This window comes from Apodemus sylvaticus, chromosome 8 (genome assembly GCF_947179515.1).
Source record: "Apodemus sylvaticus chromosome 8, mApoSyl1.1, whole genome shotgun sequence".
Classification (NCBI taxonomy): Eukaryota; Metazoa; Chordata; class Mammalia; order Rodentia; family Muridae; genus Apodemus; species Apodemus sylvaticus.
In genome coordinates, this window is record NC_067479.1 from 98,472,756 (window position 1) to 98,499,813 (window position 27,058).

Consider the following 27,058-nt stretch of genomic DNA (forward strand, 5'->3'; position numbering starts at 1 on the left):
CACAAAGCTTGCCCCATGCCCTAGACTGGGTTGCATGCTGTGTGATTCTAGCATAGTCCCTTTCCTCCTCTGAGCTCGCACCCACCTGCTAGTTCCCATAGGCCAGCGTGGAAAGGCGCTGAGAGGGTGTGAAGTGCTTGCTCGCTGCTTCCTGGGCATCAGTACGGGTGGCACCAGATCTCCAGAAGCCAAAGGTTCTACAGCTCTTTCTCCAGGCCCAGGGTAAAGTCCTGCAGATACGGGTTTGACAGGATCATCTTTATGTGTCGACCACATCCCCTGAGTCCCCGATTCAAGTGCCCTCAGGACACAGGAATTGACCTGCGTGGTTGGAGGCCTCGGCGGGGGCGAGGCTCCGAGGGGGCCAGGCTGGAAGGGGCGGGGGCGGATGAGCCTCGCCGGGTGGGCCGGACCAGGCCACTTCCTCCCTTTGTTGTCCTCGTGTTTTCTTTTCTTTCTGACATTTCTCTTGAAGACCACATCACCAGCGAATTTGGGAGTCACTTGTAAGGCTGAGTCTCAGCATAGCCAGCTAAGCCTGTGCCTCGCCATGATGCCGACACTGCTGCTGGGCCTTGGGGTGTACGTGAGCTGGGGACTGCTAGGGTCCTGGGCACAGGACCCCGGTACCAGGTTCTCCGATCCCAATAGGCCTAGCGTGGTTGAAGGCTGGAGAATAGGGGCTGAGGATATCAGCAGAGACCCCATCAGACGGTAAGGAAATCCTCTCCTCGGTGGAGATCAGGAGTTGATATTGGAGCCCCAGATACACATCTGTGGAATGGGCTGATGTGTGGCCATCTCTGTGGTTAAGGGGCACTAATTTCCTGGATCTGGTACTTCTGAGCTCAGGCTGAGGATGCCAGGGTGATCCTTGCTTGTGGGGGATGGTGAGGGGCTTGAGGGGGGGTGGGACTGCAACAGGTAAAGCCGTTCCCACTCCCAGCATGGGCCTCAGAGGGTTGGGTGTAGTGGGTGCTTCCAGCTGATGAGGCCCTGGCTCCTGCTCTTCGAGGGCGCTCATCTCTGAGACCTGAGCCCCAGCAAGGCTGGCCCGGCCTAAGCCCTAGGGGACAGCCACTCACAGGGAAGGCATTTGGATCTAAGTGTGCGGAGTACCAGGCCAGGATTACTAAACAGAGCAAGGGTTCCTCAGTCCCCAGAGCTCCTGGAGGCAGGGAATCCTAGAGCAATTTTATGAAGCTTCCTGTGGGGACAGGACCCCTGACGAGGTTTTCCAACACCTGTTTATGCCTAGAGGTGCCAGGGTCTGTCTCTCAGGGTTTGGAGTCCCATGTCTCAACGTGTCCAAGGCAGTGCATGGATAGCTGCAGTGTGAGAGGAAGTGTACGCTGTTTCATGAAGAAGTGGTGGGTCTGGTGGTGTAGGGAGGAAGGAGGTGGTGTAGGGACAGGAAGGTGTCCTGTCCATCTCTAGTTCTACCTCAGGCTCACAAACACAGGCGACTTCAAGACCAGAGACCAACCCTCTCTTCCCTAGAGCCACCGGCAGCAGGTCCCAGTCTGCAAATTCCCCCTCCCTTTGTGAAGGAAAGACGGAGGAACTAGAAGGGCCAGAAGGGAGGAGCTCTGGTCCTTGTCTTCATTCCTCCTGGGTGTGGAGAGGGTCTTCTTGCTCTCTTAGCCCCTGAGATCAAAGGACCCTCCATCTTTCCCCGGGTGGAGTTGTGCCAGACTCTAGGGACTTGAGGGGTTTGTGTATAATGAACTGGGCTCAGGAATACCCAGGTGGCCCAAGCTAGGACTCCTGCCTACGGGGTTTCCTTTTCCTATCCCAAGAAGCGTGAACCCCACCGTGCAGGTTACTGAAGCATCTAGAGAGCCTGGTGGGAAAGGAAGGAAACACAGCGGCTTCCTGGGCTGATTGCTTCCCATGTTCCTGTAACAGGAGGCGGCAGTGCCGCTCAGGTCCTTGGGCAGAAGGGGAAGGGGGTTGTGAGGGGACCCAGGCGCTGTGTTCCACTGTTCCATCAGCAGGGTGGGGGTCAGGGATGGGGGAATACAGCATCAGCCATTAAATCTCTGCTCCTGGAGCCAGGCCTCCTGCTTTCTCTCTGACCCGCCAATTCCATAGGCCAGGGACCAGACAGGCCCTGGGCTCACAGGGATACGAGCTTTTGGAAGGAGAGTGAAACAAAACAACTTGGAGCCTCCATACCTTGTGGCCCCAAGTTCCCAGGTCCCAGGGCAGGGGAGGGACATAGCTGTTTCCCAAACCCCTGGGGATCCTGCAGGGGCAGGGCTGGAGAACTAGCAAGGAGTAACTTGGTTCTCCCCAGCTCCTTGGTGGGGTCGTGGATATAGAAGATAGGCTCCTCAGGCCCAAGTCAGCTGCTCCAGAGAGGCTGGGTCTGTGGGAGAGGCCATGCTGAACCTGGAGAGACGGACTGTCTTCTACTTTGATTCCACTCTTGGGGCTTCAGATGTCATAGAGTTGGAGTCTGGTGTTCTCTGTCCTGACCCACTCCCATGTAGGGTGGGATTTTATAGTTACTCCCAGTAGCAGACTCTTCCTAATGGAAGGAGCTCTAGGAACATCGAAGCTGCTACCTCAAGGCCCAGAGTTGCTCAACACAGTGCTAGAGGACACACAGCAGCGGAGAGGAGCCAACACGTACTCGTGCCTGTTCTCATTCCTGAACACAGGGTTCTGGGTGTCGGGGAAGAACCCCACAGGCCAGTGCTGAGCCCTCCAGGCTTACGGTCTGGGAGTCCCAGACCCAGGCTGCCTGTTGGATGGGCTTTGGGCTTCCCTGTGGAGATACAACACCATTCCACCACTCCTGGTTCAGGAAGGAGTGCTTCCTTAGGTTGTCACACTAAGAGTTGGATGCAGGCCTCAGAAAACATGGCTGCCAGACAGGACAGCCTCCAGCCTGAAGAGATGGGCTCCTTGGCTAGCAAAGATGCTCTGACAAAGGCAGCTTCACAGCACAAGCACATCCATTATGCAGAAAGCGCCAGCCCCTCCCTGCGACAGGCCTCTATCAGCCTTCCCCACAACCCCTTTCCGTGTCTCCAGGGATTCGGCTCCTGCACATTTCCAGGAGTGGGAGGAGGGCCCGACTCAAGGTCACCAGAGTCCAGGAAGGAAAGGGGAGGAGTTTCAGGTTTCCCAGCTCCAACTCAGGCTGAGCATCACCCTCCTGTGTGTGCTACACAGGCTTGGGGACAGACCCTACCTCACTCTCGACTGGCCCCTGAGCCTCAGCACAGCCAGCAGGGTTCCTAGGAGGGTACAAAATAGGGAGCAGGCCTGAGGCAGGGCAGTGAGAACAATGGTGCACTTGAGTATGTCAAGTCTGTGGCACGCATGCCGTGGGCCTACCAGGGGCTGCCAAGAGCCGGAGGAAACCAAAGCAAAGGTTAGGAATTTTCCCAGGACTTCAGGGCTGCCTGCTTGTGCTAGGCCAAGCCAGGAGCTGCCAAGGAAGGGAAGAGCCAACAGCAGTGTGGCAGCCCAGAAGAGAAAGTTCCTGGGCAGGAAGGGTGGGCAGCAGGGCTTTCACAGTTCAGGAGGGAGAGCTGGAAAGTCCCGGCACCCCAAGCAGGCTGGACCAGGTCAGGCGCATCAGGCCCGGGCCTCCCGGGGTTTTAGCTGAGCTCCAAGGTGTGGGGCTTGTTTAGACTTGTTCTGAGGCATTCTGGACTAGGTAATTCCTTATTGTTGGAGTATGATATCAGCATTTGCATCCCAGAACATTCACTGGACCATGACATTCTCCCTGTCTCTCTGTGTCTCTGTCTCAGTCTCTCTGTCTCTCTTTGTCTCTCTCTCTCTGTCTGTCTCTGTCTCTGTCTCTGTTTCTCTCTCCCTCTCTCTCTGTGTGTGTGTGAGGCAGGGTCTCTCATTGAGCCCAGAGCTCACTGATTTCAGCTACTCTGGTGAGCCCACAGACCCCAGAGTCCCTCCTGTCTCCACCTCCTGAGGGTTAGAATTAGAGACTTGTGCCAACAAACCTGATTTTATGTGGTGCTGCTATTGAACTCAAGACTCCATGCATGCTAGCGCTCTACCAACTGAGCTCCGTCCTCCCTTTCAGTGTGTTTGTATGTGTGCATAGTTGTGAACACATACATGTGTGTATGCACGTACGTAGAGGCCTAAGGTCAGCATGAAACCTCAATCTTCCTCCTCAATCTTCTAACCTATTGAAGAGTCTCTCCTTGAAACTCGTGCTCACTAATTAGGCCGGGTTAGTTGGCCAGCAAGCTCCAGGCGTCCCCTTGGCCTCCCCAGAGCTGGCTTCCAGGTACGCACACACCAGTGTGTCTGGCTTTTACATATGCTTGAAGCCAAACTCAGGACACCACAGTTATGTGGCAAATACTTTACAGGCCTAGCCTCTAGCCCCTGGTTTTTCTGGTTGTTGTTGTTCTTGTTGTTGTTCTTCTTGTTGTTTGGTTGTTTTTTTTTTTTTTTTCAGGTCTTGCTGTGTAGCACAGGCTACCCAGAAGCATATAATCCTCCTTCTTCACTTTCCCAGATACTGGGTTTATAGGCGTGCATCACCATACCTCCCACAATTTTATTTATTTAAAATTTCACTTTTTTTTTTTTTGGTTTTTTTGAGACAGGGTTTCTCTGTGTAAAAAAAAAAATTGTTTTAGATACATATACTCCTCAGCATCAGTCAGAAAACAATGGGCCGTGGGCCATCTGTCTTTGATAAAACAAAATGTTATTGGAGCACAACTGGTCTTGTTTATTTACGTATCTTCAGTGACTTTTCATAGTGACAGACTTGAGTAGCTGTGACAGAGTTGGTTCTGACTTTGAAAGCCTAGGCTCAGGGCCGGCTTCAAGGGCACTGACCTGACCATTGCATACAGGGCTCTGCTCTGAGGCCCTCAAGGACGCCGGAACTCCTACACCTGGAGTTCCCTGCAGTTACCATTTTGTTTTGTTTTGTTTTGTTTTTTTATTTTTATTTTTTTTACAATTCTTAATAATTATTGAACAAACAGCTGTAATTTCCATTCTTCCCCGGGCAAGTGGTACAGTTAGTCTTATATAAAATATTTACTATTTGTGTTTTTTAGAGAGAGAGCCTGCTGACAACCGCTTGCTCTGGTTTGCCTCTCTGTGATAAAATACTAGTCCAGAGCAATTTGGGTGCAGTAAGAAAAGGCTTGTTCGGCTTACAGGTTACAGCCCATCTATTAGAGCATCAATATGACTTCCCAGAGAGAAGATGACAGGGAAGCTAGGGCGGGCACTAAAGCAGAGACCTTGGAGGACGCTGTGCTGTGCAGTCCGGCTTGCTCGGTTCCCTGTCTTACACAGCCCACAGCCACCTGCCTAGGGATAGCGCCACCCACAGGGGGCCGGGCTCTCTTACAGCAATCAGGATAGCGCCACCCACAGGGGGCCGGGCTCTCTTACAGCAATCAGGATAGCGCCACCCACAGGGGGCCGGGCTCTCTTACAGCAATCAGGATAGCGCCACCCACAGGGGGCCGGGCTCTCTCACAGCAATCAGCCACAGGCCAGTCTCATCTAGGCAGTTCTTCAGTTGAGTTCCTATTCCCAAGTCACCTTAGGTGACCTCAAGTTCACAGCTGAAGTATGTTTAACACTCCTGGATTGCAGTCAGTCAGCTCTGTGAGGTTCACTGAGAGCACTGGACGCTCTAAATCCCCCTCTGGTCCCCAAAAGTGATAAACTTTCAACTCATTGGGCAAGGTTTTCGTCATCAATCTCTGTGTTTCTGAATTCTATACTTAGCATACCTGCTTCTTTGGAAGTAGTATTGCCTATAAGTCAGCCCTCATCTTCCACATACCACACAGAGGTAAACACCTGCACACATGTGCACATGTACACATGCACATACAAGCACACCCACATGCACACATGCACACACACAATGCACATATGCACACACACACAAGCACACATGCACACACACAAGCATGCACACATGCACACACACGTGCATAATACACACATGCACACATGTGCACACGTGCACATACATATGCACATGCACACATACACACATGCACACACAAGAACACACATATACACACGCACACATGCACACACACACACATATGCACACTCACACACTCACACACACACACCCTTACCATTCTTATCTCCAGGGAATTTCTAGCCATGTGACTGGGACTGCGCTACTTGATGTGAGTCTTGAAATAAACTATGAATCATTTTTTCCTCTGCATGTTTCACTTTCTCTAGAGTAAAACATTGTCTTTTTTTAAAATATTTTTTCTCTGCTTGACTTTGTTTTGCCACTGTTTAAAAGCTCAAACCATTCGTCCATATCTACTCATCAGATGCTCACCCAACCGTGTGTTCTTGCTGAAGACACTCCCAGAGCTGCCCTGCAGGCTGTCCTCTGGGCTACTGCATTGACCCACCATTGTCCTGAGGGTTGTGCCTGCTTGTATGTCTGTGCATGATACATGTGCCTGTGTCTGCAGAGGCCAGCAGAAAGGGCTGGATCCCTTGGAAGTGGAGTTTACAGATGGTTGTGAGCTGCCATGTGGATGCTGCGAATTGAACCCAGACCCTCTGGCAGAGCAGCCACTTCTATTCATTCATTCATTCATTCATTCATTCATTCTTTTCTCATGCATTACATCCTGACTGAAGTTTCCCCTCCCTCCTACTGGGCCCCCCCCACTGGGCCCCTCCCCAAGATTCACTTCTCATTTCCCTTCAAATAAAGAGTGAGCCTCCCAGGGCTATCAACCAAACATGGCATAGCAAGTTACAATAAGACGAGGCACAGACCCTCATATCAAAGCTGGAATAGGGGAGCCAGCAGGCAGAGAAGGATCCCCAAAGTGAGAGAACCCTCTATTCCCACTATTGGGAGTCTCACAAGAACACCAAGATACACACCCATGACCTATACACAGAAGACCTAGGTCAGACCATATGGGGTCGATGATTGTGGCCTCAGTCTCTGTGAGCCCCCTATGAGCCCTGCCTAGTTGATTCTGTGGGCTGCATTCTCTTGGTGTCCTTGACCTGCCTGGCTCCTACAGTCCTTCTCCCCCTCTTCTGTGGTCTTTCCCTGACTGTGCCTAGTGTTTGGCTGGGGGTCTCTGCATCTGCTTGTATCAGTTGCCTGGATGAAGGCTTTCTGATGGCACTTGGGCTAGACACTTGACCTGAGTGTAGCGGCAGCTCATTCGGAATCACTTCACTGACTTTTTTCCCAGCCATCTTTGGCTCTATCCTGGGTCCCTGGGCTATCCATCCTCTATTCCTGGCCATGCAGGCAGTGTCAGGCGTGGGCTTCCTCTCCCCGCGTGGGCCTCGAGTTGGACCAGGCGTTGGTTGGCTCCTCCCATAAGTTCTGCACCACCCTTACCCAGACACACGTTAGAGGCAGGACAAACTGTAGGTGGAAGGTTTTGTGGCTAGACTGATGTCCCAGTCCCATTTCTGGGAACCTTGACTGGTTGTAGAAGATGGTTTGTTGAGGCTCCCCCACCCCTACTAGCAGTTTTTGCTATGTTCACTCTTGTAGGTCCCAGGGAGTTTCCACTGCACTAGGTTTCCAGATGCACACACCCTCAAACACTGCCCCCCATTCTAGTTGTGTTTCCCAGGACTCCCCCTCCACTCCCACACTGAGTCCTCCTGTTCCCATCCTCACCTGCCCCAGTCCACCTGTAAAATCTACTCTATTTCCCCTTTCCAGGAAGGCGCATTCATTCCCCTTTGACCCTTCCTTGTTACATAGCCTCTCTGGCTCTGTGGATTGTAGCATGATTATCCTTTACTTAACAGCTAATGTCCACATATAAATGAGTACATACCATGTTTGTCTTTCTGGGTCTGGGTCACCTCACTCACGAGTATTTCTTTCTAGTCCCACCCATTTGCCTGCAAATTTCATGATGTCATTTTTTTAAACTGCTGAGTAAAACTTTATTGTATAATGTACCACAATTTTTTACTCCATTCTTCTGTTGAAAGATATCCAAGTTGTTTCCAGTTTCTGAATACAGCAGCAATGAACGTGGTTGATCAAGTGTTCTTATGGTAGGGGGAGTGCCCTTTGGGTAGATAGATGCCCAGGAGTAGGATAGCGAGGTTTGTTTGTTTTGTTTTTTTTCTGTTGTTGTTGTTTTGGTTTGTTTTGGTTTTGGTTTTCCGAGACAGTGTTTCTCTGTATAGCCCTAGCTGTCCTGGAACTCGCTCCGTAGACCAAGCTGGCCTCGAACTCAGAAATCCGCCTGCCTCTGCCTCCCAAGTGCTGGGATTAAAGGCATGCACCAACACCGCCCGGCCTATTGACTTTCATAGTGGCTGTCCATGTTTGTACTTCAGCCGGCAATGGAGGAATGTTCCCTTTACAGCCAATTCTCCTGACCATCAAGCAATCTCTCTAGCCTCCAGAGAGAATCTTGATATATAGCTTAGCCTGCCTTTGAAGTCACTATGTAGTTCAGGCTAGCCTCAACTCAAAATCCTCCTGCCCCAGACTTCCGAGTGCTGGGAGTATAAGCATTCTCTACCACAACTGGCTGTTTTGTTCTTGGGCCTTGGTGGACTTCCTGTGTCCCAGAGGCACTCAGTTCTAGGCTGTGCCTTGGAGTGACCCAGAGACTTCTAGAATGCTAATCCACCGACCCAGACTTGGGCTCTCCTGACTCTTATCTGGGGTTGGACTTAGAAAGTTATTGTTATTATTGCTTTATGGTGATGCTCAGGATTGAATCCCTGGTATGCTCAGCGCATGCTCTACATCAAAACCTACCTTCAGCCCATGAGGGGCTTTTGCTTTTAAGAAGCTGCAGATGGTGTTGATGCACAGGCAAGGGTTTGGATCATCTTATTAGTAATCTCCTGCTAAACAGTACATGGAGACAAAGGCCAGACCTGTAATAGATCTGATGGATTTGTTGGTTTGTCTGTCTGTTTGCTTGTTTACTGAGATTAGGTCTCAAGCTGCTGCCCAGGCTGCCCTCGAACTCAGAGCTCCAGCACTCCTCTCGGCTTGCCGTGCTCGGTGGACGGCCTGTTTGAAACTTACTATGCTTGAAAACACGCCTGTTCTCTAGTCTTCTGTTGATTGATAGAAAATACGTCCATAGAATTCTAGGTTAGCAATTATTTCCTGCATATATGTATATGATGTATATGTGTATGTGTGTATCTATATGCAGTTGGGTTTTTGAGACAGGGTTTCTCTGTGTAGCCCTGGCTGTCCTAGAACTCTCTTTGTAGACCAGGCTAGCCTTAAAGTCACAGAGATCTGCTTGCTTCTGTCTCCCTAGTGTTGGAATTAAATATATGATGTACCACCGCAGATCGGCTTTCTGCTAATATTTTTAATGTAATTTTTACTATGCTTCTATTCCCAGGGATGTTGAGACTCACGTACTCTCTCTGTCTCTCCCTGTCTCTGTCTCTCTCTTTCTCTCTCTCAGGATATGTGTGGTAGCTTTTCCTTCTAACATTTCTAAACTTTCACAATGCTGAGCTTTGATGTGAGTTTATTTCTATCTTACTGTAGGTACTTTCCAGGCTTTTTGAATCTGAAAACTTAAGTGTATTCATCTCTGGAACACACACAAACAACATGCACTCACACAAAATCTCATCAGACTTATTTTGCTCTGTCATCTTTGTCATTACACACACAGAGACATACACACACAGAGACACACACACTCGCGCGCACGCATACACATATGCACACACACAGAGGCACACATGCATACAGCACACACATGCGCACACTGCTCACATCTACATACACATACACACTGTACACGTGCACATACACACACACAGAGGCACACAAGCACACATGCATACAGCACACACATGTGCACACTGCTCACATCTATATACACATACACACTGCACACGTGCACACACACACAGGCACACAAGCATACACACTGAACACACACACTCACAGGCACACAAGCATACACACTGCACACATGCACATGCCACACACATGCACACGCACACACAGTTTCATCAGGCTTTTCCCCTTTGTTCCGCCATCCCTGTCATTTGGATGCTGGGCCTGGAACTGATGCTCTTTCTTCTCCGTTTCCGAATCCACTGGCTTTTCCTGTCTTCTGGCTGTTTGCTTGCTATTGTTATTTATTTATAGATGTGAGTGTTTTGTCTGCATGTACATCTGCGCACCAAATGGATGCTGGGTACTCATAGGGTCAGAAGAACTGGAGTTAGAAGTGTTTGTGAGCTGCCATGCTGGTCCTGGGAATGGAACCAGGGTCAAAGCAGCAAGTGCTGTTAACTGCTGAGACAGCGTTTCAGCTTATTTATTTATTTTGTTTTGGAAACAGGATCTCATATAGTGTGTGTCTGTGTCTGTGTATCTGTGTGTGTGTCTGTGTGTGTGTCTGTGTGTGTGTGTCTGTGTGTCTGTGTGTGTTTACTTATTTATTATCTATCTATCTATCTATCTATCTATCTATCTATCTATCTATTTATCTATCTATCTATTTTTGGAAACAGGATCTCATATAGCCCAGGCTAGCCATAACTCACTGTATAGGTGATGTTGATGTTGGCTCCCTGATCCTCTTGCTTCTGCCCCCTAAATTGCTGGAGTAACAGACCTGAGCCTCCAGGCTGTTTTGACTCTGTGCTGGGAATGTCTCCAGTCCTTCCTGTCTGCAAGGCAAGCACTCTGCCAGCTACGCTGTGTCCCCAGCCTGGTTTTGTTTTGGTTTTTGCTCTTCCCCCTCCATTTCTAATGTAGGCCTGCCTTTTACTGTCAAGTGCTGTCTTTGTTCTCTGAATACCCTGCTAACCCTTATGCTTCCCCCACGCCGCCCCGCCCCCCACGTACTCCCTGTCTGTGTCTTCCGTGTAGCACTTCTCTTCCATCTCTCGAAACACTAGCGTCAGTTTGGAGCTGCTGTTCATTCTTCATGGACAGTCGTGGTTCTCTCCTGTCTGTCAGTTGCGACCTCCCGTTGATCTGTTTCATTCTTTTCAGTACTGAGGATTTAACTAGGGCCTTGCATATGCTAATCTCATGCTCTAACTCCAAGCTGCATCTTGGTCTAGTTTCTTTGGTTCCTAACAGGTTTTTTTGTTCAGGGATCCGCCTCAGAGGTCTGGCTGTACCTTTCTGAGCTGTTTTGATATAGGAGGCTCTGTTGGGCAGTTCACCCAGAGGCTCCTGTGATGTCAGCATCTTCAGGTCTCTTCTTCTGGGACCAGGTAGTTTTCCTGCAAAGCATTTCTAGCCTGCTCCCTGGAAGGTAAAGGCTGGCTTGTCAGGCTTCTAGGCACCTGATGGGGTAGGATGGGATGGAGTGAGTGTGGGTGGGAGGGGCTGTGTCTCAGGATCACAATGGATGTGGTCACACAATGACCATCAAGTCTGTCCTTTCACCCCTCCCAACATTATCTTTAATGGTGCCTAATGGCCCCTGGACAAAGAGCAGCTTCAGAAGTGAAATGCTAATTCCAACAAGCTGCCCAATCAGCAAAGCCCTTGAGCCTTGCTCTCTGATGCCTAGAGACACAGCCACTTCCTCCATGACCCCCTCGCCTGGTCCAAGATGCCCGAATTTTTCCTCTAGACCCTAAAGCCTCTACCCTAGATCATCCACATCTTATTGACTCCCATTGTTTCTGGACCCTGGGACCAGAATGCCTCTGTGATATTTCTCCCATGCTTAAAATCTCTCTCTGCTTTCCCCATGACCTCAAGAAACGGCCCAGTTCTTCCTCTGGTGCCCGTGTCTCTCTAGCGTGGCTTCCCGTTCTCCTGGCTCCATCTGCAGTCTCTTCCGACTTCCTCAGCCCTGTCCTAACCCCAGCTCCCTGTCCGAAATGCTCTTTATACACATAATCAGATCCTTTATAGGTCTTAGCCATATCTCTTCTTCTGAGATTGCCTGTTCTCCTTGGGATCCTTAAGGAAAAATTCTCCCCACCATAGTGTCCCAGCAAGTGCTGAGCTTGAGCCCTGTACCTGGTACCCAAGAGGTGTTAAATTGCCGCTCACATCTCTGGAGAGCCTTGTTTTGAAAGCTGATGATGACGGAAGGATGCTTTGACCCTTGCATTGATCCCAGCCCCCAGCCCAGTGAGCATGTTCTCCGTCCCAGATGCTGCAGTGCATACTGGCAAGGGGCGGAAGTGGAGAGCTGCCTTGGGCGTGTCGGGCACACCGAGTGCGCTCTGCACGATCACGAGGTGGAGGCCTTTCCCAGAGAAGAGGCTGTACCACCATCTTCTTTCCCTCAAAACTGCTGGAAAGCCAACTGCCCAGGAGGCAGGGCCAGGGAGTAGCAGTCACAGGCATGTTCTGGTGAGAAAAGATGCGAGTCGGATTGGGCAGGTGCCAGGACAGGGCGCAGCATACTGCCAGAGCACTCGGTACTCCACCCACTTAGACATGGCCGTCACCACTAGCAACTACAGATGGGGAACTAGGAACGCCTTAAGTGATCACACAAGGCCCCACAGCCACAATGCAGTCCCAGCTGCACCATTATGTCCCCTGGTGTCAAGGGACTAGCGAGAAGTCCCCTGCTTGCAGGTAGCTGTGTTATGATGTGGGAGTCCTTGGCCTCCCTCCACTGGCCCTGGAGAGGCTTTGGGAAGACAGTGGGGTCAGGGCTCTTTTGAATGGCTTTGTAGAGCTTAGGAATTAAGACAAGAGCTGCTTTCCCTGGCATTTAATGGTTTCAAGAATCTCAGAGCTGGGCTGAGCAGGAGACAAGGTAGGGTATCCCTAGACATCTGGAAAGGACCAGGCAAGGCTCAGCAATCTTCTCCTATGGCTTCTTTTCCAGGAACTGGTGTCCTTACCAGAAGTCCAAGCTGGTCACCTTTGTAGCTGCTTGCAAAACAGAGAAATTCCTGGTCCATTCACAACAGCCTTGTCCACAGGGCGCTCCTGACTGCCAGAGAGCCAAAGTCATGTGAGTGGGGTGGGCAGGCCATTTTCCAGGTCCCGTGGGCTCACCAGAGGAGCTGAGGCCCTGCTTTCTCCCTCAGGTATCGAGTGGCCCAGAAGCCAGTGTATCAGGTCCAGCAGAAGGTGCTGATGTCTGTGGACTGGAGGTGCTGCCCAGGGTTCCATGGACCAGACTGCCAGGACCACAGTAAGGTTCCCCAAAGCTTCCTCTTAACTCCTGACCCCAGAAACTATGTGGTTCCTCTGACTTCTGGGCTTAACACACCATCCTTCCTTTTGCAGATCCCCCAGCGAATCCTGAGTCCACAGAGCCAAGTGGGAAAGTTCGGGAGACTTGGGACTTACCGGGTGATGACTTTGAACTTGGTATGTTGCCTTCATGGAAGGACAGAGTTCGTGTGTTTAGTTCTTCCTTCTCTGATGAGCTGTACCATCTCTAGAAAACCTTGCTATTATAGCACGGGCTTCCTTGTGGTCCTGCTCTCTGTGGCCAGATTCCTAGGGCATTTAGCCTACTGCCTGGGGCTGATACCTGTCCCTTTTACTGACCCCATTTGACGTTCTTGCCCTTTGACCTTTAACAAGTTCCTGGGCCTGGAGGAAGTTCTTCTATTCTCTTGTACCCCCATACCAAAATAAAATACCCACTGGGGCCTTGGAAGTCATTTTGCCCCTGGTCTCAGTGTCAACACAAAAGACTCACTCTTTATGAACTGATTTAAAGGGTAGGTTAGGGAATGGATTTCATTACATGATCAGCTATCTATTGGTTAGAGCTGTCAGGAATGAAATTGTGGCTAAGGAAAGAAATGAGGTGATTGATTAGTCATGTCTGCTAGGAGTAAGGGAGGAAAGGTGATAGCTCAGAGAGCTGTATTTGCCCGTCTTAAAAGGCTAAGGGCTTCCACGGTCCAGCGCAGGACGGGCCAACATACTCCCTTGCTCTGAATCCCAGGTCTTTTCCTGACCTCATTATAGGCCCAGGCCTTGTGAGTTAGCCTTTAACACTTATATCCAGTGCGTTTTCAGGTCACCCTGTCACAGAGTTTGATGAAATTAAGATGCCACAGGAACAACAGGAACACCTGCTTCAAAATCTCCAGAATGATGCCCAGCCGGTAGAAGATGCCTTTCCAGGCCCTTGGGAGGCCCTGTCCAGCAATCTCACAGATGAGACAACAGAAGCCAATCTAACAGAATTTGGTGAGTAGCAGCCCCCAGTACGGTCCAGGCTTCAGAGGCTCTAGCTCTCCCAGCCTGGGGCGGGGTGTCTGCTGCAGCAGGCTTGTGTGAAACATGCTTATCTGTTGCAGAGTTTTCAGGCAGGACATCAAAGCATCTGCTGCAGCGCCATATGGATGCATTCCTGAACGCGCACTTCAGTCCCATCTGGAAGAGCTTCAATGACAGCTTGCACAGCGTCTCCCAGGCCATCAGAAACTTGTCTCTTGACGTGGAGGCCAATCACCAGGCCATCAAGATGATCCAGGAGGGCACTGTGGCTAGGGCTGACTTCCAAGAACTTGGTGCCAAGTTAGAGGCCAAGGTCCAACAGAATAGCCAGAGACTGGGCAGACTGTGGCAGGATGTGGAGGACCAGCTACATGCCCAGCGCCGTTCCGTGCATCACGCCCTCTCTGAGGTCCAGGCTGAGGTGAGCACCAAGTTAAAGCAGCTTGCCAAAGCTCAGGAACATCCAGGGGCCAACAGCAGCCTGGTGATGGCATCTGCAGCAGCGGCAGCAAGGCCAGAGCCGGAGAGCCTGCAGGCCAGGCTGGGGCAGCTGCAGAGAAACCTGTCTGCTCTGCACATGGTCACTAGCCAGAGGGAGGAGGAGCTTCAGAGCGCCCTCAAGGACATGGGCAGCGTCCTGAAGCAGCACGCGGATGAGATCAAGGAGCTCTATTCTGAATCGGATGAGACCTTCGACCAGATCAGCAAGGTAGAGAGGCAGGTGGAGGAGCTCCTGGTGAACCACACCGGGCTTCGAGAGCTGCGCGTGCTCTTGATGGAAAAGTCCCTGATCATGGAGGAGAACAAAGAGGAGATGGAGAGGCAGCTGTTGGAACTCAACCTCACTCTGCAGCATCTGCAGGCGGGTCATGCGGACCTCATCAAGTATGTCAAGGACTGCAACTGTCAAAGGGTCAACTCCGACATGGACGCCATCCAGGAGGGCCACAGGGATGCCGTGCACACCCTAGAAGAGACCCAAGTGAGCCTGGACAAACAGCACCAGCTAGACAGTTCTTATTTGCAGGCCTTGCAAAACACTGTAGACGCCATGTCTTCAGCAATGGATGCCCACAGGGGAGAGGGTGAACGGGCCCGGGCTGAGAGGGCCCGGATGCGGAGCCAGCTGCGGACTCTGGACCACGCAGTGCAAGCCCTGAAGACCGCGGCAAATGGGACCCGCAAAGAGATACACCTGCTGCATGGCTCCTTCGCGGCCCTGCTGGAGGATGCTCTGCGACATCAGGCTGTGCTGGCTGCGCTCTTTGGGGAGGAGATGATAGACGAGATGTCGGAGGAGGCCCCTCGCCCTCTGCCTCTGAATTACGAGCAGATCCGCCTGGCCCTGCAGGACGCTGCCAGTGGGCTGCAAGAACAGGCGGTTGGCTGGGAGGACCTGGCCACCCGGGTGGAGGCATTGGAGAAGGCCGCAGGTGGCTTTGTGGAGCAGCACCCACAGTTGGCAGAGGGACTTGAGCCCAGCCACGACTCTGGGAGAGAGGAGGACGCCATGGTTTTGGCGGACCTGGAGCAGGAGATTCAGCGCCTGAGCTCTGAGGTCAAGCAGATTGGGCAGTGCTGTGAGGCCTCCTGGGCTGCTTCCCACAACGGTTCCCTTGAAGACCTTCAGAGCACGCTCTCCGACACCCAACACAGCCTGAGACAGCACCAGCAGCTCTTCCACAGCCTCTTCCAGAACTTCGAAGGGCTGGTGGCAAGCAACATCAGCCTAGACCTGGGTAAGCTGCAGGCCATGTTGAGTAAGAAAGATAAAAAGCAACAGAAAGGTCCAGGAGAATCCCGGAAGAGGGACAAGAAGCAAGCGGTGATGTCTGCAGATGTACACACCAGAGGGCTGGAGTTCTGGGAGGCAGGTGAGTGCCTGGGCCCTGCAGACTGACTCTGCGACAGGGCCCTGCAGACTGACTCTCCCAGATAGGACAGGGCTATCTGCCAACTCAGATGCTCCTTTCTCCTACTGGGGAGTGGACGCTGGGTACAAGAAAGCAGGGTCATTGGTCACCACCGCCTTCAGGGCTATGGGCCTCCTATGCTACCTGAAGTACAGGGACAGATGAGTCCCAGGAATCAGTTGTGGTTCCAGAGCCCATGAGATTGGGAGAGGCCCAATCTGTGGAGCAGAGTGGAATGTCTCAACTCTTCACACTCACCCAAATCCCAGTCTTTTATCAGCTTGCCCTGCACTCTAGGGACAGAGGATTGGAACAGGGGGTCATCTGTCATGGCAGCACCCCACAAGAGGTAAACACAGGGAGAGGCCTTCTGCTCAGAAGGAAGGAGCCCTCTTAGTATATACATAATCATACTATGTGCATTCAAAGATAGCTCTAGTCTCATCTTGCCAATTCTATCACATATTACTTTTAGATGGTTCTACTAATTGTCATTAAGTATTTACTTTCAAGTAATGCTATTAAACAGTTAAAAATCTACCTGGAGCCAGGCGGTGGTGGCGTACACCTGTAATCCCAGCACTTGGGAGGCAGAGGCAGGTGGATTTCTGAGTTCGAGGCCAGCCTGGCCCTCAGAGTGAGTTCCAGGATAGCCAGGGCTATACAGAGAAACCCTGTCTCAAAAAACCAAAAAAAGAAAAAAAAAGAAAATATTTTCCATCTTAAAAACTCTTTTCTTGTAAGAAGGCCCCAGAGCTTGACTTTGAGCCCTGCAGAGAAATGCACCCTTAGTCTGCACCGCTCCGCTCCTCCATCTTCTGAAGCCCATAGTCTTCCCCTAGGGACGCTGTACTCCCAGATGCAGGCAGGCTGAAAGAACAAGAATGGCCAACGGGGGGTGCTGTAGAGCGGCCGCCGTTCACCAAGGCAAGAGCCCCATCTGCTGGGTGCTTCGGGGACTGAAGCACCAGACCTCAGTTTTTATAGTGGCGGTAACAGGAAAGTTATTCAGAAACAATACTCATGAAATCTTCCAGAAACACGGAGAGAAGCAAAATTTTGTTATTCCCAAGGCTGTTTCTGGATTTGGAAGCAAAAAGATGGACTAAAGTTACTAATTGCTTTGTAGACTTCTCTAAGGCTCTAGTTCCATTTTCCTGAGAGATATGGGAAGCACACACATGCATGCACACAGGTACACCACACACACACACACACACACACACACACACACATACGAAATGATGAAGGAACTACCAAGAGGATCCTCCTAAGGTTGGCCTTGCTTTCTGGACTCCAGTAAGGTACATTCTTCTGGTCCCATCCCTGGCTGTCATTCCCCCCCCCCCCCACCAGCTTCCTAACTCACTATAGCAGCTTGTGCCCTTCCTCACGGTACAGGTGGGGGTGTTTCTCTGCCTCTAGTTTCAGCAGGGCCGTGCTCCTAGCACTGGAAGAAGTGCTTCTGCAAGTGAGAGGAAGGGTAGGAAGCACTCCAAATCAAGACTGGCAAGGTTTGCTTGTGTGGTGAGGATCCGCAGACTTTCCCTCTAAAAGCTTCAGTTCACCCACATGAAACGCCAGGGCTCTGTGCAACACTCTGGGAATTGTCTTAGCACGACTAACCAGTGCTGGAGAGACGGATTAGCAGTGAAGAGCACTGGCTGCTCTTCCTGAGGACCTGGGATCAGTTCTTGGCATTCACACGGCAGCTCACAACCATCTATAAATTCAGTTCCAGGGGATCTGGTGACCCTTTCTGGCATCTGCGCGTGTCACCCATGCACATGGCACACAGACATACATACAGGCAAAATGTCCGTACACATAAAACAATAATTAGAAAAATTTTAGAGGCCAAAGGGGGCCTCCCCCTTGCTCAGAAAAGTCCTTACTGTGTGGCTCAGGTTAACTTCAAAAATCAAAATTTGACTGCCTCTGTCTCCTGAGTTAGAATTATAAGCTACTGTGCCTGGCTTCAAGAGGTTTCTCAGTCCTTTTCCTTTATGGTCTTGTGCCCACATCCAGTCAAAACCACCATTCCCATTCCCATTCCCATTCCCAGTTATTTCCCGGTACTGACATTATTTTGAGGATAGGTCCTATTATCTCTCCCACCAGATGTCTCAAGATTCCTCTCAGGTGGGTGCTTGGGGATATGGCTTAGCGGAGGAGCCCGGGCCTAGCATGTGTGAGGTCCTGTGTTCCATCCCTAGCACTGATGTGGAAGGAACGATCTTGGCAGATAGCAGACATCTTGGAGTTGGATACCCAGGTTTTTAGGCAGTCAAAAACACTTATCTCTCTAGAGTTGAAAGCATCAAACTGACTGTCTAAGACAAACACCTTTGGGATGTGAAGGTTTCTAGAAATAGTACGCCGCCGCTTCTCATGCAGTTAAGGGGAAGAAAGGAGAGTTTGCAAGTGAATGGTTAACTGAGTCTCCCCTCTACCTCAGGCTCCCCTGTGGCCTTCTACGCCAGTTCTTCAGAAGTGGCCACTGCTCTGCAGATGGTGAAGTTCAACGCCACACCCGTCAATGTGGGCAGCAGCTACTTTCCCGAGCACGGCTACTTCCGAGCTCCCCAGCGTGGCGTCTACCTGTTTGCAGTGAGCATTACATTTGGCCCAGGCCCGGGGATGGGGCAGCTGGTATTGGAAGGTCATCACCGGGTTCCAGTCTACAGTACAGAACAGAGGGGTGGGAGCACAGCCACTGCGTTTGCTATGGCAGAGCTGCAGAAGGGTGAGAGAGTGTGGTTTGAGTTAATCCAAGGGTCAGTTACAAAGGGGAGCCAACCAGGCGCTGCATTCGGGGGCTTCCTGATGTTCAAGACCTGAACCCCGGGCTCAGCTCAGCTCGTATCAGACATGGTAGATTTATTTGCCTGCTGCTCTTAGACTGAGGCTCGATGGCCGGAGAACTTCTAGTGGCCTAGCTCTTCCCTGGACACCTTCTGCAAAGCTCCTGTGGTAGGCAAGCAGCGCGTACCTTCTTCTGGACACACGGGCTGGGGAGGCCAGAGTGCTGCTCCCTGGGCTGGGCCCGTGCCTGGAGCGAGGCCCGAGCCTCCTGTGCCTTCCCCAGTGGCTCGGCTGGGCTCTGAGACCCTCCCTCAATTCTACAGCTTTTCTTTTTATTTCTCCTGTGGTTGGAAACTTCTGTACACGTAAGCCTTTTTCTGTTTCCTCCTTCCTGTGTTAGAAAGTCATTGTTTCTCAGAAGGAATGTTTACAGTGATGGTTTTGCCATGCGAAAAGGTCCCAGATTCTCTTTCTAATATCTTAAGAAAACTTGAAGGGAAAAAAAAAAAGATCCTTCCCTTCCCACCCGCCTAAAACTGGAAACAAGTCTCCAATTACTACAGAAAAGCTAATCCCAGTCTTCCTAGTTTCAGAAGGGGGCTAATGCCTGGTTGAATTAGCCACGGGTAATGAACTTAAGCCCTGGATCCAGTCTCCAGAACTGTGCGCAAGCATGAAGATCAGAAGTTCAGAGCTATCCTCAGCTTCATAACAAGTTCAAGGCTAGCCTGGGATATGGGAGACCCTGTCTCAAAAAAAAAGCAAAAGATGCTAACTCTCAGCCGCCTTTGGTCTCTATCAGTTTATTTAATTTTAATAGCACGCCTTTCTCTCCCCGTGTCACTCTGTAAAGGCTGACATGTCAGACAGGGACAACATTGTGTGTGGCCTTTACCCTTTTTATTCATCCATCAACTGTGCCCACCCCACCCCATCCCCAGCATCTCTAAGGAAGGGAAGGAGGGGAACCGCACTGGTAGTGATCAACTTCGGAATAAAGTGACACTCTCCAAAGCTCTGCCTTGTTTACTGTTGAAAAGGGAAACATTTGGTAAAGCACTCGGGGAAATGGGACTCCTCACTCATGGTGAACTTGACTTCAACTACAGATACTCAGTTCATTCTACATAGACTATCTAGGGGTCTTCTCACCAGGCAGTGACACAGTCCCTGGACAGGAAAGCACAGAATGGTATTTCTTCCTGCAACAGATACGTGTGGTTTACAAGTCTCTAGACTCTAAAATCAACTCAAGAAAACAGCCACATTGCCATCAGGAAATAAAGCAGGCTTTGGTAGTGCTCAGTGTTGGTTGGTTGAATATCCTCTTTTCTACCTTCAATGGGATCTGATTGGGTAATGGGTTGCTATCAATTCCCATTGCTTGCTAGGGCCCTTAATTCAAATAATTACCCTTCAGCATTTACTTATAAAGCTTTGTGCAGTGTGCTGAGGTATCAGTGTTAGATGAACAGTAAGCGTTGTCACTGATGGGTGACCATGAGCTAAGCCACAATTCTGCTAAGCTCCACTCCATCTGTAGCAAGATGGACCCCATCCAGCTCTGGACCTCCCTGATCTTGACCACATCTCTGAATCTTGCTCATGTCAGTAGAGCTCTTCCTTGTTGAGACTACTTCTGGACCAGGGTATGTGTGACTAGGCCACTCCACACCAAAGCCTGGGTGATATGCGTGTGGCAGGTCACCCCTGTTGCCTGCAGACCAGGCTGCATACAGCCGTCATTGGCCAGTCCTTCCTGAGGACTAAGTTGGGAATGATAGGGTAATATAGTCTCATCACTAAAGACTTCCATTCAGAATTTCTAGCACAGAATACAGTGTGAATCAGTTCCGTCATGAAACGGTATGTGTCACCAACCCTCCCTCACAGGAAGACAGTAAGTAAGAAGCACTAGTGGGTCAGATCTTCCACCATCACTGTATGAGGCACTCTGGATGTACCTGGAGTGAGGAGAAATAATGGTTCTTTTAGCAAGGATGCTTTCTATGTGATAAAGCATGCCTGATTACGTTTTACAAAGCCTCAACATCAAGTTCAAGCCACACATGCTTTTACAGACAGTTCAGTAATCACTGTGTGCATGTGTGAATGTAAACATGCGTAGGTGGCTGATGTATGTGTTCATGTGGGCATGTGCTCGTGTGTGGTTGCTCATGGAAGCCAGAAGTTGGTACTGGGCACCTTACTCAGTCACTCCCATCTCGGTCTGGTCCCTGACCCCGGAGCTCATGAGTTTCACTAGACTGCCCGGCAATGGGCTCCCGAGATCTTCTAAGTCCCAGTGCCCCTGCTGGGATCACAGACACACATTGCACCCTGCTTCTTTACATAGGAACTAGGGAGCCAATTTTAGGTCCTCATGCTGGCACAGCAGATAATTAAGCAACTGAGCTATCTCCCCAGGCCCAGATTACTAAGAATTGCAAAATTCTTTTGATGGAGTCTCATCTGTATTAAGATAGATGACATTAGGTGCCGACGTTCCCAGTGCTCTCCAGGTAGACATGGGACTGACCCAGGTAGTTTAAAATACTCGTGGCTCCTGAAAAACTATGGAAGAGCACCACATCAGGATGGCTTCACGATTCTCTGAAAAGACAGAAAGAAAGGAAGATCTATTACAGAATGAGTTCGCAATATGGAATTCAGCCCCTATTAGGATTGCTGTAGCTTAAATCGCCACAAAGCATCACTTGGAGTGCTGGGGCAGAACAAGAGCTGCATAGGCAGTCCTAAGGCCAATACAGGCCAGCTGCTGACCTCTGGAGGAACAAGCTGAGCTGTAAGTTATGGGTAACATTACATGAGCCACAATCACATCATAGCTGGATAATCACTGTCTTACTTGAGGATACGGTCTAAGATGTGACTGTTACATGGCTCCGTGGGAGAGCCTTTGATAGCATGCAAGAGGCCCAGAGTTCCAAGGGTAGGGGGGTGGTGAGAGGCATTTTTTAAAATTCATTTACATTTCAAGTGTTATCCCCTTACCCAGTGTCCCCCTCTCCCAGAAAACTTTTCTCCTATTCCCTCTGCCCATTTCTGAGGGTGTTCCTCCACCCGCCCACCCACTCCCACCTCCCCAACCTTGATTCCCCTACACTGGGGCATCTATCAAATCTTCACAGGACCGAGGACCTCTCCTCCCATTGATGTCTGACAGGACTGTCTTCTGCTACATATGCAGCAGGAGCCTTGTGTGCTCCTTGGTTGGTGCTTAGGCCCTAGGAGCTCTGGTCAGTTGATATTGTTGTTCTTCCTATGGGGCTGCAAACCCCTTCAGCTCCTTCAGTCCTTTCTCCTCCATTGGGAACCCTGCACTCAGTGCAATGCTTGGCTGCAAGCATCCAACTCTGTATCTGTAAGGCTCTGGCAGGGATAGAGGCATGTTAAGACTCATCTTAAGTCAAAAGGATGAAAGCGCTTTGTCTTGCTTTAGCCTGAACTTCCCATCCTTTATCAGGAAAACTTCAGAGACAGAACTCTTTGGAAGGAGGTTTTTATTGTTTGTTTGTTTGTTTGTTTTGTTTTGTTTTGTTTTTTTTAAGATGTAGGGAAAGCTCTACAAGAGATTCACTTTATTTTCTAACTGGTATTGTCCCATCATAGGGAGATGATGAGGGACAGATTAAAGCAACTATACTCTTCCTCAAACATTTGTGGAAAAGTTGTCATGAACAAAATCTCAAAGTTAACAAACAGAATTATTGGGAATATAAACATCTCTAGAAATAATAGAGGAAGTTAGTTGTTGTTTTTTTTTAAAAAAAAACCTGCGTTGCCTCATACCTGGTAGGCAAGTGCTCCACTACCACTGAGCGACATCACCAGCCTCAGCAAGGGGAAACCTAAGCCAGGCTTACTGTCTGTGGTGCTTTGAATGTGCTTGGCCCAAGGAGTGGCACTATTAGGTGTGACCTTGTTGGAGGAAGTGTGTCAACATGGGGGTGGACTTTGAGAGAGCTTCCTCCTAGCTACCCGAGGATGCGAGTCTTCTGTTTGTGTTCAGAACAAGATGCAGAACTCTCAGCTCCTCCAGCACCAGGCCTGCCCGATGCTGTTTCCCTCCATGATAAAGGACTGAACCTCAGAACCTCCAATTAAATGTCCTTTATAAGAGTTGTCTTGGTCATGGTGTCTCTTCACAGCAACAGAAAGCCTAACTAAGACACTGCCACTCAGGGCTTAATTCTAAACCCCATCTAACCTCGAAGAAATGGCTGGCCCCATTTTGGCTCAGACCTCCCAATGTTTCAAATAAATGTTCAAAATATGAGGAGCATGTGTCAAAAGGCTTCATGAGTCAGCTCAAGGAGATCCTTGTAGACAAGTATGGGTCAATTTGAGCATCAAAACACAGTGACCTAATGGAACCCAGAAGTCCGTAAGCTGAAAGCACTTCCTCACACACTGTCAATGGAAACTGAAGATGAATGATGGCGTTAGGAAATCACTTAGTAACCACTGGTACACAAGTCTGGTGTGCTCCAAAGCATCCCCAACAATGTACTTATGCAAACAGAATGGCAACTCTACAGAAACGAGTTATCCTGGTGAGCCTTACGTTTATTGGTATCAGGACCTCTGAAGCCTGTGACATCACACCTAAGCGACAGCTTAAGCTGCACACCTGTTGCCAAGGCAACAGCCACCATATTCCCAGAATCCATTTGGCTTATCTCCCACGTATACCAGTGGGAGTATACGTCACTATCCATGTATAAAAGGAAGACACCTCCCTCTCTCTCCTTTTTGCTGTCACCTTGCCCTTCTCTGTCTCAATAAACCTCATGTGGAACTGTTGGGCCCGGTGTGGCTTTCTAGAGCCACCCGTTGATCACGTTAGCTTGACACAAGCTAGTCATTTGCAAAGTAGAATTCTCAATTGAGAAAATGCCTAAGAGGCAATCTGTGATGGTTAATTGATTAATGATTGATGTATTGATTGATGATTGATGTATTTTAATGATGATGCCCCAGCTCACTGAGGGCAATGCCAACCCTGGCAATGTGGTCCTAGATGGCATTTACAAAGCAGACTGAATATGCTGTGGGGAACAAGCCAGCCATACTCCTGCATGACTTCTGCTTCATTTCCTGCCTCCAGGCTCCTGCTTTGACTTCCTTCAGTGATGAACAGTGATGTGAAAGTTTAAGTCATATAAACCCTCTTCCCAAGTTACTTTTGGTTTCAATGCTTTTTATCACAGCTGTTGGAAACCCTAAGACACACAGTAAACAAGTGGCTGACTCTAACATTAATAATGCACAGAGGCCATAGCATCTCACTGGGATGCAATGATGTCACATACAGATGTGACAATATTTAAGAGGCAGAAATGGGAACTGCCGAATCCAAAGTCAGCATGAAGATCAGGTCCACCTCCTTTAAAAAGGTAACTTAAAACGTGTTTTACCTTGAGACCCAAGAATGGAATACATTACACTATCCAGGGTATGCCACACACCAGGGAAACACACTCATGATGTCTTTACTAGAACTGGAAACATTCGAATGGAGCCTGCAGGTCATGGTATTATTGACTGCTGTTATGGTATGAATGCCAATTTTCCTGATTTTGATCACTACACATAATTGGCTAATAGAATATTCCTGAAGCCTTCAGAGGGCATAAGTTCTTTAATTTAAACAGTTCTAAACAGCACAGTGCACGTTTGGACATGCTGTTGCAACCTCCCAATTACACCCCACACAGCAGTTATATAAAATGCTAAGTTAATGAAAACTGCATGAAGGGTCAGTGGGATCCCTTGCAGAATATTTGTAAGTTCCCGCAGAGGAAAATTAAAGACTTAAATCTGATTTAAAAAAAAAATCAATACATGGGCTAAAAAGAGGGTAGAATGGAACATAAAACTGGGCTATTAATGTAGAGGAGACATCCGGAAGATCTATTATCTCACAGGAGCTCCAGCTGGGCTTAATGGCACTCACCCAAGTCCTAGGTACTTGTAAAGTTAACACAGGAGGGACCCAGCTTCAGGCCAGGAAACACAGAAACCCTATCTCAAAAAATTGCAATAAAGGCAGGGGCTGGAGAGATAGCTCAGTTGCTAAGAACCAGGACTGCTTCTCTGGAGGACCTGGGTTCGGTTCACAGCACCTACATACATCACAGCTCATGACCACCTGTGAATCCCGTCCCAAAGGATCCATCACCTTCTTCTGGCCTCTTTGGGCACTAGGGACATAAGTGCAACACCACATACATATACACCCAAGAAAGGGAGTCCAGAGGAGGGTACTAGATCTCCAGGAACTGGTTACAAGTTGTAAACTACTATTCATCTGCTCAGAGCCAATCTGGTCCTCACTGGCCCGAGGCTATGTAGACTAGGGGTACTGGCTGGTGAGCCCTGGAGATCCGTCTTTTGCCACCTCAGACCCTAGACCACCATGTCTGTTCTTTTCACACAGGTTATAAGGATTGAAGCCTTTATGTTTATGAGAAAAACTTTATGAATGAGAGATCTCCTAGCTATTTTTTAGTCTGTGGAAACTTGGACTGTGGCCTAGCTAACAGAATTGGAGGGTTTATCAGCTTCTGGTTTTGCCTCAGGTCTTTGCTTCCAGATACACTAGTAAGAGGCAGTCACACGATCCTACCTCCACAGGCCAAGCCCAGCTGCCAGGCCTTCTTGGTTACTGGACTGACAGCCTCTTTAACTGAATTAAAACAAAGCTTTCTTCTCTTGAGCTGATTATTCAGAATTTTGTGACAACAAGGAAGAGTAACAAACACTGTTCTACACTAACATGATGGGCTGTCTCTAAGCATGCTGTCAACTAACATAAACCAGAACTGAATCTTTAAGATGGAAACAAGTCTGGCTTCCTAACAGCAGACAATGCAAACAGGAACTTAGTGCCAACAGTACCTGGCAGGTGGCAAGTCTCAACCTAGGCGGGAAAGTAAGGCATTGTGGGTAAATGGACGCTGTCCAAGGGTTTCCTTCCCTGCAGTGGGAGCACTGTAAGGACACTTTAAGGCACCTTATCAAACAGAAGAAAAAGCCTTGAATAACATACTATCCTGTAGAGTAAAAATAAAAATGTTCGAAGATAATGGGACAACATTAGGAGCTGTAACTTTCCTTTAATAAAATTATAATATACACATCTACACTTAGGATCTAGGAGAAAACAGGGTCTTTATGTACAATGATGCTATGTCTCACTGTGAAGGGGATGAGATACAGTTCAGAGCTAGAATACACATGGAGCTTGAGGCTAGCCTGGGCTACAAGCAAGATCCAGTTCTATGCTCTTCTGAAAACAAAAGCAAAACCACGAACTAAAAAAAAATTAAATTAACGAGGAGGCCATAGAAATAAGTTATTTCTTCTATTTATTTTTTCTTTCTTTCCTTCCTTCCTTCCTTCCTTCCTTCCTTTCCTTTCCTTCCCTTCCTTCCTTCCTCCCCCCCCCCTCTCTTTCAGACAGGGTCTGATTGTCCTAGAACTTTGTAGGCTGGCCTTGGATTCACTGAGAATCCACAAAGGCCACCACAGCTGGCTTGAAAGTTATATTTTTAAGGCTAAACTCTATGGTATGCACTTAAGTCCCCACTACTTGGGAGGCACAGGATTGTTGGAGCTAAGTTTAAGGTCTTCTTTTGTGGGAGTGAAACAATGGAATGAATGTGCTTTGGTGTTTTTCTTTTCCAAGACAGGGTTTTTCTGTATCTCCCTGCCATTTCCTGGAATTCACTCTGTAGACCAGGTTGGCCTCTGCTACTCACAGAGACCTGCCTGCCTCTGCTTCCCAAGTGCTGGGATCAAAGGTGTGTACCACCACACCCAGTCAATATACAGTGTTTTCAACTGACACACAATAAAATACCACCATATTAATGTTATAAAGAAAAAAAAAAGGAGAGAAACATTCCAATGTAAATAGTGATATCTGGCAATAAAATGGAGTCATTTATTTGCTTCTTCTTTTCCTCTTTCCCAGTGTTCTGTCATAAACACACATTTTTATAACCAGAAAACAATGTTGTGGTTTTTTCCCCCTTTGTATAGAAGGAAAATAAATCCCCTCATCACGGTAGGTTAGGCCTCTCCATAAAGGAAAAGTGACTGCCACTTACCTGGCCATGCTCCATACCAGCTTTCCAGGAGCTGAAAT

General features: G+C 49.2%; 1 protein-coding gene across 1 annotated transcript; it reads left to right on the top strand.

Moving 5' to 3' along the window:
- Positions 1 to 438: 438 nt before the first annotated feature.
- Mmrn2 (multimerin 2) lies at positions 439 to 19,896 on the top strand. The gene is made up of 7 exons (XM_052190179.1): positions 439 to 714; positions 12,807 to 12,935; positions 13,012 to 13,118; positions 13,214 to 13,297; positions 13,961 to 14,134; positions 14,245 to 16,038; positions 18,536 to 19,896. Exons 1-7 carry the CDS (start codon positions 551 to 553, stop codon positions 18,916 to 18,918), a joined length of 2,835 nt encoding a protein of 944 aa, XP_052046139.1. The 5' UTR covers positions 439 to 550; the 3' UTR covers positions 18,919 to 19,896.
- The last annotated feature ends 7,162 nt before the right edge of the window (positions 19,897 to 27,058 follow it).